The sequence below is a fragment of the Thamnophis elegans genome, chromosome 7, assembly GCF_009769535.1.
Source record: "Thamnophis elegans isolate rThaEle1 chromosome 7, rThaEle1.pri, whole genome shotgun sequence".
NCBI classification, from domain to species: Eukaryota; Metazoa; Chordata; class Lepidosauria; order Squamata; family Colubridae; genus Thamnophis; species Thamnophis elegans.
In genome coordinates, this window is record NC_045547.1 from 60,795,233 (window position 1) to 60,808,562 (window position 13,330).

Genomic DNA, 13,330 nt, shown 5'->3' on the forward strand with positions numbered 1-13,330 from the left:
TTTAAAATGACCACATTCTGGGAAGGACAACATGTCTCCCACTTTAGCTCTTATCTAATTGTAATCTACTAGAAAGCAAATATGACAAATAAGTATTGTATTTCCAACAGACTTACTTAGTGGCACCATCGTCATATGTTGCCATTAATACAATAGTTCCATCTGCAATACTCTTCAGAAATTCAATGAATGGGGCTACATCTACATCAAATGGAAGCACAACAACATTTAATATTTATTAAATTTATACAATACAATACAATACAATACAATAATACAATACAATACAATTGCAGAGTTGGAAGGGACCTTGGAGGTCTTCTAGTCCAACCCCCTGCCTAGGCAGGAAACTCTATACTGTTCCATACAAATGGCTATCCAACATCTTCTTAAAGACTTCCAGTGTTCGGGCATTCACAACTTCTGGAGGCAAGCTGTTCCACTGATTAATTGTTCTAATTGTCAGGAAATTTCTCCTCAGTTCTAAGTTGCTTCTCTCCTTGATTAGTTTCCATCCATTGCTTCTTGTTCTACTCTCAAGTGCCTTGGACAATAGTTTGACTCCCTCTTCTTTGTGGCAACCCCTGAGATATTGGAACACTGCTATCATGTCTCCCCTAGTCCTTCTTTCTATTAAACTAGACATACCCAGTTTCTGCAACCGTTCTTCATATATTTTAGTCTCCAGTCCCCTAATAATCTTTGTTGCTCTTCTCTGCACTCTTTCTAGAGTCTCCACATCTTTTCTACATCGTGGTGACCAAAACTGAATGCAGTATTCCAAGTGTGGCCTTACCAAGGCATTATAAAGTGGTATTAACACTTCACGTGATCTTGATTCTATACAACTGTTCATCTTGCAAAGTGACTAACATGATATCAAACAATCTAACAATAAATGCCAAAGGCAAAAGAGAATATAAATTATATATGGCTGCCAAAAAAGATATGCCACATTTTGATTTACAAGATTTTCATTCAAAACTCACATTTTAGTTCAAAATATCTAACACAAAACCACGTTTTGATTTTTAGAATTACTTTAGCTTTAATAAACTGGATTTAATTAACAAGCATGCTAATGTCTACTTTAAATAAGTGAAGAAGTAAAATAACAGATCAACTATTTTATAAAATAAGCACGTATTTCTGCACTTACCTCCACCCCACATATCAAAGAATTTTGTGTCCACTGCTTCACCTGTTTTGCCTAGCAAAAGGAATAAGGTACAATAATTGCATAAGATATATGCAATAAATCCCTATATATTGTTTATGAAGAAATAATATATGAAGATTTAAAGAACTGTTTTATATTGATGGGTTTATGATTAAAAATAAAAGTCTAGGAACATGTATACTAAAAATCAGAAAAGGGCTAATATGGATTTGTTTGTACAGAACAACAACTGGTATCATTAAAACATGCTGTATTGGTAACTTGTGCCTGGCAATATCTTCCAGCTCTAAGAAAGTGGCTAATACTGAACATGTTGAAGTACGTTTTTCTATCTTTGTATACAGTAATGTTGATAATTAGTTAAAGCAAATATTTATTGGGCGTGCTACCCTTCAGATTCTACAACTGTGCAAATTTGACAAAATAATTTATTCCAAACTTCCAAAGATATTTGGAACCATCTTGGAAATTAGCACTTTGAAAAGCTAATGAAAATGAGAGAGTGGCAGCATTCCCTTTCTAGCATTATTTTAAATTTTTACTGTCACTCCTCTCCCCCACTAGTAGAAGGAAAAATTTGGGCCAGAAGAAGCTTCTCACTTCTTGTCAGTTGATAGCCATTTTATGTTAAACGAATGCCTTAATTTCCATGAGAACCAACAAATCAATTAAACATACCACACCTAATTTTTTTAAAAAAAGATCTAAGTTAAAAAAGCAAGATAAAGATGACTTCTTCTAACCATACAAAGACAACCATAATTTTCTTGACAGAATGTGGCTTGCTATTTTTTTTAGAGATTTTTTTAAATTGTGTTAATCAAGACGCTCCATCCTTAGCTTCCTTTCTGAACCTAGTAATAGGCATTGCTACCCTCTGAAATGTCATTTAATTATTCTACCGTGAACCAATGCCAAGGAAAGCACACCCTTATGTATTAAAAATAAACATGGATTTTTGTGTTATCAATAGAGCACCATCCACAAACAAGATAAATGCACACTAAAATAGGAAGTGGAAAAAAGGGAAATCTGGCAGTGGCAGAAGCAGTCAAGAATGAAATATTATCAATCTGAGCTGCAATAATTGGATTGATTTATACATAAGGAAAATGTGTACTAGCTTAAAGTGGCCCTGTTTCCATTGAAACACTGGGGAAGGGAAGCAGAATAGTGAAACAACCTAAATTTATTAGTCTGAGGCTTACAATCGTTGGCCTGTTTGGGACTAAAGTAATCCCCACCCTTCAGATGACAGTCATGTCTTCTGAACAGATGAGCTGCTTTATGTGGCAGACACAAAGTCCTGGAGTGGCATCACAAAAGAGTAATATCTGGAGTTACTAGTTTTTAGATACCCCCAGATGAGTTTGGGAAGAAGGGAATTGAAAGGAGGGGGGACAAAATATGGAATGGATATGCTACTTTGGCCCTCAACCAATCAATTCTAGCAGAGTAGGAAAAACAAGGCACAAAGTGAGAAGGAAAATGCTCACATTTGAGCATCCTTTGGAAGCCCCTAACTATGCTCCACTGATGAATAAGATAAATAGGTGCAAAGAGGTCATATACAAACACTTACCATTTACTAGGGCTATATTAATGCCCCTCCCCACGTTGTTTTTAACACCACTCATCAAGCTGAAACAAAAGAAATGAAGATAATTACAATAAACTTTTTGTCTTGTTAACTTCTGATTGCACACCTTGGGAGGGGCATGACTCTTGCCAACAAAAAAAACACGCACACACAAGAAATGTAGCCACCCTTCTTAGCTGTTCAGGCTTATTAAGTAAAATCGGCACAAAAATTGTCCCCTGTCTTTACCGCTGTCTTTTTAATTATCGCTAGGCAAGCTTGTAGCATATGAAGAACAGCAGAACAGATTAGCTTTCAGCTTGAATCAAGTCAGTTGAATTACACAATTAGGTCTACTCAGCTATGGAAAGCAAGAAATCATATCTACAGAATTAGACACGGGAGCGTTCCTAGCCCCTATGATAGGAAACATCTTGAAATGTAGCAGCAAGTTTGCCACAAATGAGCTAATTGAACCCATGGTCCTTTGTTCCTAAGAAATTAGAACTGTTTTTACTGTTAGTTATATAATTCCTAACCGAAGAAGCTGATTTGCAAGCTTTATGTCGGGCATTATCCCTGATTATAATTTATGTACAGAAAATAAAAGTATGAAGCGCAAAATATAGCAGTTGTTTAATATCAACAGTGAGCAATAAAAATTCTGATGTGATCTTGGGGGCTTTACATAGGAGTTTATACTACTCTTTGACACTTTGTTGCCTTACTTCTGTGATGAATTACAATTCCCATTATTCCCAGTCACAATGGACATTATAATCCAGACCACAGGGAGAACACTTCATTGGAATGATCAGAATCTCACACACAATGTGAGCTCAGAGAAAAGCATTTGAACTAAGCATTTGCTTAGAAAAGACGCATTTCCAATGGCATTGAAGAAATGTAGAGGATTTACCACAAGAGGGGGACAACACATCACTTTTAGATTCCTTACTCAAATATGGAACAACTATTCCTGAGGAGTCAAAAGTAAAGTTTAGGGCAGTAAAATAGCATTCAATTATTTATCAGAAGAGATTTGGGGTAGTATTACAAGTATTAATATTTCATACAATTCTGGTGGGGTATTTCTTTCACATAGAGAGAGGGGATTTCTCTAATTGTCAGCTTCCATGTGTATGGACTTCAACTCTCAGAATTCTCATCAGAGCTATGTTGGCTGTGGAATTCTGGGATCTGAAGTCCAAACATTGGTTAATGAGATCAGCTGAAGTAGGAGAAAAATGCCATTTTTTGTCTCAGATATTCTTCCACATACAGTATACTTGACTAGGATGGGTTCAAAAGAATTCCTAAGCTGTGAATTTGAGTCTACAGCAGAGAGAATTTCTACTTCAGATATCACTTTAAAAATCAAGATAAGCAGATTGTTTAAAGGCTGTTATCCTGCCTGCACCGGAGGTTTGAAATCACAAGCTTTACTTGATAACTAAGCTTACTGAATTGTGGGCCACAGTGAAAGAACAACTTGGATCCTTTTCCTGATAAAGCAGGAGTTTAAGTGTAAATCGAAACAAAAATCAAAATGAAAGACTTCAATTAGATATGCAAGACAGATTTTTTTCTGCCTATTGAGTCCCCTCCGGGGAAAAGGGCGGCATATAAGTGCAATAAATTCCAATTCCAATAAATTCTATTTCTGAAAACCATTTTTATAGGCCAGGATACTGAAAAAGAAAAACTGCTAACCAAAGATCTTCAGAGGGAGAATAGAGAATCCTTAATTCTTAGTGAATTAAGTCTAGCCTTTCATGGCCAATTGCAAAGGGAGGGGTAAGGCCAGATGATGAAGAAGATATCTTGGGGGCATGCTGCCTTGGAAGCAAATATTCTAATTCTAATTGGGTTTGTTTGGGATATTTATTTATTCATTTTTTTAACGTTTGTATTATGTGTTTTTTTTAATGCTGTACGCCGCCCTGAGTCCTTGGGAGAAGGACGGCATATAAATCCAATAAATCCAATCCAATCCAATCCAAATATTGAATATATATTTTAATTAGGTGAAGCCAATATATTTTGGATTTGGAGGGAAGTGATGAAAACTCTGCCCTTAGGCCATAATGCGAAAGACATTACTGTATTGTTAAAATTATTCTCATATTATCATCCATCACCTTGAATATTTATTGATATACAGCCATTTATTCAACATGATTGTTCTGAAAAATTGCAGAACATTCCCATTCAGAATGTTGATTCTGATAATCTGGATAATCTGTGAGTGGTTTGATAGTTTTCTAGAAACTTTCCTGAACAGAAAATTATTTGTGGTCTTTTAGATCTGACCTGATTCCCTTAAAACATGACCTCTGAAACAACATGACTTCTGAAAACCTGAATTTTCAGAAAATTTACTTCTGGAAACTGCTAGATGACTCTGGAATGGCCATATCAATACGGGTTGAAAAGAAAACCAAAGGTTCTGTAGTTTTCCTGAATATTTTCTCTGCTGTAGAATAGACCAAAAAAACTATCATTAAATCTCTTCTAAGTTCAAGGACATATACATGGGTTACAGTGGTGGGTTCCGGATCCCATTCCAACCGGTGGAAAGGGCCCGGCGGCGTCTACATGTGCCTCCATGAGCCTCCGTGACGCTCCAGCTGCTCAAGGGAACGTCACGCAGGCAATGTACGTGCCATGCGCATGTGCGAAAGCGCCAAAGACTTAAAATACAAATACAATAGCAGAGTTAGAAGGGACCTTGGAGGTCTTCTAGTCCAACTGTCTGCCTAGGTAGGAAACCTTATACCGTTTCAGACAAATGGCTATCCAACATCTTCTTAAAGACTTCCAGAGTGGGCCCTCCGGAGCAGTGTACTGGAATGGTATCCAGTGCTCTGGGCAGGCTCCGGTACGCCGTACCAGGGCGTACCGCCTGCAACCCACCAGAGATGGGTTAGCTCATTTTACATGGGTTAGCTTATTTACACAAAATAATGCTGTGAGAGAATGTCTGCCCTACAAGATAAACTAGATTAAGAAACCAATGCCAACCACTTTTATTATAATAGCTACAGTAACTAAATCTTACAAGTCTGAATGTTTTGAATCCCCTTTCTTTATCTTTGTGTGAACTAGGGAGGGGCTTATCAAGTTGTTTTCTTAGGCGGGTGTCAAACCACTCTTATTTGACTGTTGATTTGCTTAGTAACTTTTCCAGGACACTCCTTCTGCTATCTAAAAAGTAGGCAGTAACAGACACAGTGACATCAAGAAACTATGGACTCATTGGGGATTTGAACATGGATTACTATGGTCATAATCCTTTGCTCTAAACACTACACTATACCACACAGATATTACACCATTTAGCAATAAAATCTAAGTTGTTTCATGGCTATCTGCTATGAAAATGGCCATATCCATTACAACACTATGTCATAGTATGATCCAAGGAGCAGTTCATAATAATAGAAGTAAAATTATGCCAAGCATGTTAAATAGGAAGACTTTAAATTAATTATAATACATCTTGAAAATTTTATAGTTCTCTTATATATTTACCACAGCGGATTATTTGGTGACAGTTTGTGTGACTTCAGCACATAATTAGAAATATTGTACCTATTTTTCTACTGCAAAAATAATTATGATAATCTTTGGTAAAATTTTATGAATCTTTTCAGGATTTCCCCAAACGTCATTTAGTAAGAAAACCTATATTTTATGTTTGCATTACAGAACAATATCCAAGGCTGTTGATGAGATGCAAAGAGAAAATACTGAAAAAATAGAGTTCAAAAAGAAAGCAACAGAATAATTAAGATCACCATAATCAAGCCAATCAAAACTGCAATAGAGTTTATATTAAAAGAAAAAAAGGCCCATAGAGATCTTAGGTTGCAGGCAAGATAGAATGGGGGAAGATGCAGGTATTGATAGTGTAGAGATAGCTATATACGTCTCTAGTTAAAGAAATTGGTTCATACATACATATTGTCTTCTACACATATTTTAGGTCCAACTACATTGGCTGCTCCACTTGCCATTTTGAAAGCAAAATGATTCGCTGGACATGCTTTTGTCGTTCCACATTTATACTTTGGGGGCTTTGTAGCTTTGGGGAAAGAAGGAATAGATTTTAATTTAAGGGATGCAATAAAAATTCAAAATTAAAAAAAGAAACATACAAAAAAAGAAAGATATAATTTCAGACATTGCAAAATAAAGGCAAAGTACATAAAGGTAAAATGTAAGCAAGTTGCATATGCTGTTTGAAACTCAGGAAAAGCATTCCATGCCATAACCATTTGATTCACAGGATATATTCTGCAACAAAATTGTCTACGATTTATTTACTATTACCTTAGAGTATGTACAGGGGCACAATAACCTTATACTTAAACTAGCAGTTATAAAGTTTTATAATGTCAATGCATGCATGCACCTTCATTACAGATCCTAGCTTACACTGAACAGATCGAGATAACCTGGTACTCAATATTATCTGTTGTATTTATTATACTTGTATAATACTTTTGTATATCAAAACCTCTATTAATTTATTATTTATCATCCAAGTGTTTAAACATACTGCTTTAAGATTAATCAGTTTAATTTATGCTGCCTGCCTCTTATTAAAATTTATTACGTATATGCTTTGATTGATTAAAGTCATGATAGACAGTGGATGTAATAGCTATTGGCCAATCTGGTGATAACTACTACATGTAACAAGCAAACTGTTAACTTGGAATGTTAAAGAGGAGTAAATAGTAAATTCATGAATTAACTTAGTCTTATATGGAAGTGAAAGTAGATTTAATTATGAAAGTGCTGAAATGAATGTCACAAAGAATGAATCAGTGTTATGTTAGTTGTTGTGATTCATATGAAAGTAGGAATCCATAAGTTAGGGATAGATGCATGTTTGGTCTAGTGGTTAGGGCACCAGGCTAGAAAGCAAGAGACCATGAGTTCAAGTGCTGTCTTAGCCATGGAAGCCAGTTGTCACTCTCTCTCAGCCCAATTCACCTCACAAAGTTGTTGATGTAGGAAACAGAGGAGGAGGAGGAAGGAGGATTAGATATGTTCGCTGCCTTGATTATTTGTAAAAATAACGAAAGATGGGATAAAAAAATAAAAAAAATGAATACACCTTATGTTCTAATAGATGATAATAAATAATGAACTAGATATGAATTCTTGGATGAACTGTGAAATATTCTGAATCCAGGGAAGCAAATTATTCTGTTACAGTTGTAAGAAAAAGTATGTGAACCCCTTGGGATTACGTGGAGTTTTGCATGAATTGGTCATAAAATGTGCTCTGAACTTCATCTAAGTCACAACAATAGAAAAACACAGTCTGCTGAACATAATACTACACAAACATTAGATGTTGCCATGGTTTAATTGAACATAACATGTAAACATTCACAGTGCAGGGAGGAAAAAGTATGTGAACCGTTGGACTTAATAACTGGTTGACTCTCCTTTGGCAGCAATAACCTCAACCAAACATTTCCTGTAGTTGCAGATCAGATCTGCACAATGACCTGGAATAATTGTGGACCACTCCTCTTCACAAAACTGTTTCAGTCTAGCAATATTCTTGGGATGTCTGGTGTGAATCGCTCTCTTAAGGTCATGCCACAGCATTTTAATCGGGTTGAGGTCAGGACTCTAACTGGGCCACTCCAGAAGGCGCATTCTGTACTGTTGAAGCCCTTTTTTGTTGAATTACTTGTATGCTTTGGATCATTGTCCTGTTGCATCACCCATCCTCTGCAGAGCTTCAGTTGGCAGACAGATGGTCGTACATTTTCCTGCAAAATGTCTTGATAAACCCTGGAATTCATTGTCCCATCAATGACAACAATCCATCCATGCCCTGAGGGCAGCAAAGCAGCCCCAAACCATGATGCTCCCTCCACCATGTTTTACAGTGGGGATGAGGTTTTGATGTTGGGTGTGCTGTGCCTTTTTTTCTCCACACATAGTGTTGTGTGTTTTTCCTAAACAACTCAATTTTGGTTTCATCTGTCCACAGTATATTTTGCCAGTAATGCTGTGGAACATCCAGGTGCTCTTTTGCAAACTTCAAACGTGCTGCAATATTTTTTTGGGACAGCAATAGCTTCCTCCATGGTGTCCTCCCATGTACTCCATTCTTGTTTAATGTTTTCCTTATTGTAGATGTGTCAACAAAAATGTTAGCATGTGCCAGAGATTTCTGTAGGTCTTTAGCTGACACTCTAGGATTCTTCTTTGCCTCATGAAGCATTCTGTGCTGTGCTCTTGCAATCATTTTTACAGGATGACCACGCCTAGGGAGAGTAGCAACAGTGCTAAACTTTCTCCATTTGTAGACAGTCTGTCTTACCATGGACACATGAATATCAAGGCTTTTGGAGATACTTTTGTAACCCTTTTCAGATTTATGCAAGTCAACAATTCCTGATCGTAGGTCTTCTGAGAACTCTTTACTGCGAGGCTCACATCAGACAGTGCTTCTTGAAACCAGTAAACCCAAAACAGGTGTGTATTTTTAAAGGGCATGACAGCTGTCAGCAACACATCCAATATCATCACACTGATTGGAGTCAAGGTTGGCTCACTCCTGGCTCCAATTAGCTCTTGGATAAATCATTAGACTAGGGGCTCACATACTTTTTCCTCCCTGCACTGTGAATGTTTACATGTTATGTTCAATTACAGCATGGCAACATCTAATGTTTGTGTAGTATTATTTTCAGCAGACTGTGTTTATCTATTATTGTGACTTAGATGAAGTTCAGAGCACATTTTATGACCAATTCATGCAAAACTCCACATAATCCCAAGGGGTTCACATACTTTTTCTTGCAACTGTATGTGATATGAACAGATAAGTGGAAATGAGATGCAAGTAGAGGAAATAGTTTTGAGTCAAAATAATGAGAATAGTGACTGTTAGTGAATCACCCTGCCAACAAAAGTGTATATAGGCAAGGCTATGGTTTTCCCAGTTGTAATGTATGGCTTTGAAAATTGGACCATAAGAAAGGCTGAGCGCCAAAGAATTGAGACCTTTGGACTATGCTGCTGGAGAAGACTCCTGCGAGTCCCTTGCAAGGCAATCAATCCAGTCAATCCTAGTGGAGATCAACCCTGACTGCTCTTTAGAAGGTCAGATCCTGAAGATGAAACTCAAATACTTTGGCCACCTAATGAGAAGGACTCACTGAAGAAGAGCCCAATGATGGGATAGATTGAGGGCAAAAGAAGAAAGAACAACAGAGAATGTGGTGGCTGGATGGAGTCACCGAAGCAACAGACGTGATCTTAAATGGACTCTAGAAGATGGGAGAGGACAGGAAGGCCTGGAGAAATGTTGTCCACGGGGGTCGTGATGGGTCAGACAGGACTTTGCAACTAAAAACAACAAAGTGAATCTTCACTAAGAAAGTGATCTATTTCAAATGCATGATATAAGCATAAGCCCATTTGTAAATACATATAGCAAAGGAACAAATTTAGATCTAAAGGCGAGGTTGGTCTGATTGTTTATGATTAAATATTGGGAATATCATCAAAGGCTACACAAGTGATGAATGGTTCTGAATGTGGAAAAGGTTCCTTTTTGTAGTGAGAAGAAAGTATGTGGAAGAAAATAAAACAAGTACAAGTAGCCGTTGTGAAAGTAGAAAGCCTGCAGAAAGAAAATAGAAAGCCTGCAGAAAGAAAACGTGTGAGTCCAGTATGAAAAAGTATTAGAAGATAGATTACTCTCCCCTAGGCTAATGAATGGAGAGAGGAAATGGGAACTGCTTGGAAGGGAGTGAAAAGAAATATGTTACTGATTATTCCCAAAGTGTGTGGAATTAAGCTAAAGGGAAGTATGAAAAGGAGTAGTTAATAGAAAGGCATGAAAAAGACTATGGGTGAGAAAAAGAGGCAACGAGGGGAATAACTGAAGAAAAATGACAATGAGAGAAAGATGTTGTACAATGTGTCCTGAGAGAAAGACAGTTGCAAAGAAAGTAGTCAAAGAAAGCAGTGAATGGTTTAGATTAAAGGAGGCTGAGAAAATGTTGAATAAAAGGAGTTCTGAAGTAGATGAAGAAGTCCAAAACTAGAGCTTCCTGCAAAGTGAACAGAAATAAAAACAGAACTGATGAAATGATTCCAAATGAAGCTTAAGTGACAAAATGCCAGAAGCATTTTAGAGTGTTATTTGGGAATCAGTGACATATCAAAGAATGAAGTTGAAAAGTTTAATGCCTTTCATTAAATGCATTTACCGTATTTATCGGCGTATAACACGCAGTTTTAAAACTAAAATTGCAAGCTTAAACCCTGCCTGCGTGTTATACGCCGGTACTGCGTGTTATACGCCGGGTCCACTGTTCCCTCTAAGGTGGCAAGAAACCCCCGCGCAGAGGTTTCTTTCAAAGCAAACGTGGGGAAGTCCTTTGCAGGCAGCTAGAACTGGCTGCCTGCAAAGGACCTCCCCAAACTTGTTTCAGCGGCAGCTCTCAGCCTGGCGGCAGCGTCACACAAACTGTGGAAGGAGGGGGAGGAGGAGGGAACCAAAGAGAGCTTTTACCGAGTCTGCGCCCCACAGCCAGGACCGTCCTGGCGCCTCCAGCCGCGTTTCTTCCTGCAAAGCCCTTCGGGCAACCCGAGAGTTCCGCTTGACGCCAGAAGGGCTTTGCAGGAAGAAACGCGGCGTTTCTTCCTGCAAAGCCCTTCTGGCGCCAAAAGGAACTCTCGGGTTGCCCGAAGGGCTTTGCGGGGAAGAAACGCGGCTTGAGGCGCAAGGACGGTCCTGGCTGTGGGGCGCAGACTCGGTAAAAGCCTCTCTTTGGTTCCCTCCTCCTCCCCCTCCTCCTCCTCCTCCTTCTTTCTGGAGCCCCTTCCTCAAAGATTTGGTACCAAAGCAATGGCGGTGAGGAAGTTGTGTCTTTTGGATTTTGCACTGTTGTCTTTTCAATGGTTCTCAGACTGGTTGAACCTTTAGCAGCTGGGGTGATATTCTTTACTGTTAAGGTTACAATTGGATGTGTTGGACAAATCTTAAAAGATGAAACTTTTATTAAAACGTTTGACTTAACTAAAAACGTCTTCCTTTTTCTTCTTCTTCTTAAATATGATTTATTTATTTATTTTTACTTCAGAAGTTTGATGACCGTTGTACAAACTAATCCAACCTAAATGTAGAGGAGGAGAAGAAGGGGGGGGATTTAAAAAGAGCAGAGGAAAAAGAAAAGAAAGCATGAAGAAAACATAAAGAAAGGGATGGGAGGGAGGGAAGGAAGGAAGGCACTTTATGTTGAGGAGTTAATGTTATAATTCATGTTCTAATGTTATAAATTTTAATCCAACATTAAGTTCCGAGCTTCCAAGTCATTTATTTTTAATGAAAAAAATTTTTACTCAAATTTTTGTGTTAAAATGGGGGATGCGTGTTATACGCCGGTGCGTGTTATACGCCGATAAATACGGTATTTAATGCATTTATGGATAAATGTGTAAGGAAAGCTGGTGGTGATGATGTAGTTATGAACATATGCATGTTTTGGTATACAGACAATCCTACATTGTTGAATGAGAAGCCAATGATTTGCAATGAATGTTGGCTCAATAAAGTATTATCCGAACAATGGATGTGCATCAACACCAATGCAATTGTATTTGACAGAAGAAATAGAACTGTCAGTAATAACAACACGAAAAACCTAAAGCAAAGCAATTAATCTGTGTATCTTAGTACATTTTAAGATGAGAAAATGCTTTTGGAAAAGTAATGAATATTGTCATCTACAGAATATTTGTTGAAATAATTTTAAAACATTATACTGTATGATCATGCTTGTGTCCACACTGTTGTGTAAAGAGCTGAATATGTCCAGAGAAAAGTAAGTAAGCTGAATGCAATCGGAATGGGACACTTAAAAGAAATTACCTGAATGTGGCCAGACAAGAATTAAGTGTCAAGAATGTATCTTGAATGAATGATTAAAGGGAGTGAATAGTATGAAAGAAACAGAGGTAGTTTAGTCAGACAGAATAAATGTGGAATAAATTGCACAACACATAAATGAAGAATAAGTGAATAGTTAAGAAAACAAGAAAATTGTGGATGAAGTTGATAAGAGCCTCAAAATTACAAAAGATCCACACACACAAAGAATTTAAGGCAATGTGTGAAGACTATATGGTTGAGGTAGAAGCAAGGGTGATTTTGAATAAATAGAAATGTATGAAGAAATAAAGTGACTGTGACTAGTAAAAATTTCCTCCTCCCTCCCACCCATCCCTTATCTCATCTATCTTAATTCATTTGGTTTCCTGTTTTGTAGCACTTTTTGAAGCAAAGCTTCATAGATTCAATCTGAAGGTTCAATCAAAATCTAAGCAGGCTTTCAGACTGAATGGAGATTTGCTCCAATGCTCCAATGCTCCAAATTGTATCAGGAAGCTACAAAGCACTTCACATTTACAAACCTCAGATTTCAGGCTTTTTTTTCCCTGTTTCTGATTTTTTACAGGCTTTACACAATATTCAAAGTTCACTTCCACAGATGGAAAACACTGGAGGGAACATGAGGAGTGCT

General features: G+C 37.5%; 1 protein-coding gene across 1 annotated transcript in view; it reads right to left on the minus strand.

Moving 5' to 3' along the window:
- FAM3C (FAM3 metabolism regulating signaling molecule C) overlaps positions 1 to 13,330 on the minus strand; it is a 39,708-nt gene that overhangs the window by 3,370 nt on the left and 23,008 nt on the right. The window contains exons 5-8 of the mRNA XM_032220911.1: positions 6,723 to 6,846; positions 2,763 to 2,821; positions 1,160 to 1,210; positions 117 to 201 (exon numbers count right to left, since the gene is read on the minus strand). Of these exons, the coding sequence (XP_032076802.1) occupies positions 117 to 201; positions 1,160 to 1,210; positions 2,763 to 2,821; positions 6,723 to 6,846 (319 nt within the window). The remainder of the gene's footprint in view (positions 1 to 116; positions 202 to 1,159; positions 1,211 to 2,762; positions 2,822 to 6,722; positions 6,847 to 13,330) is intronic.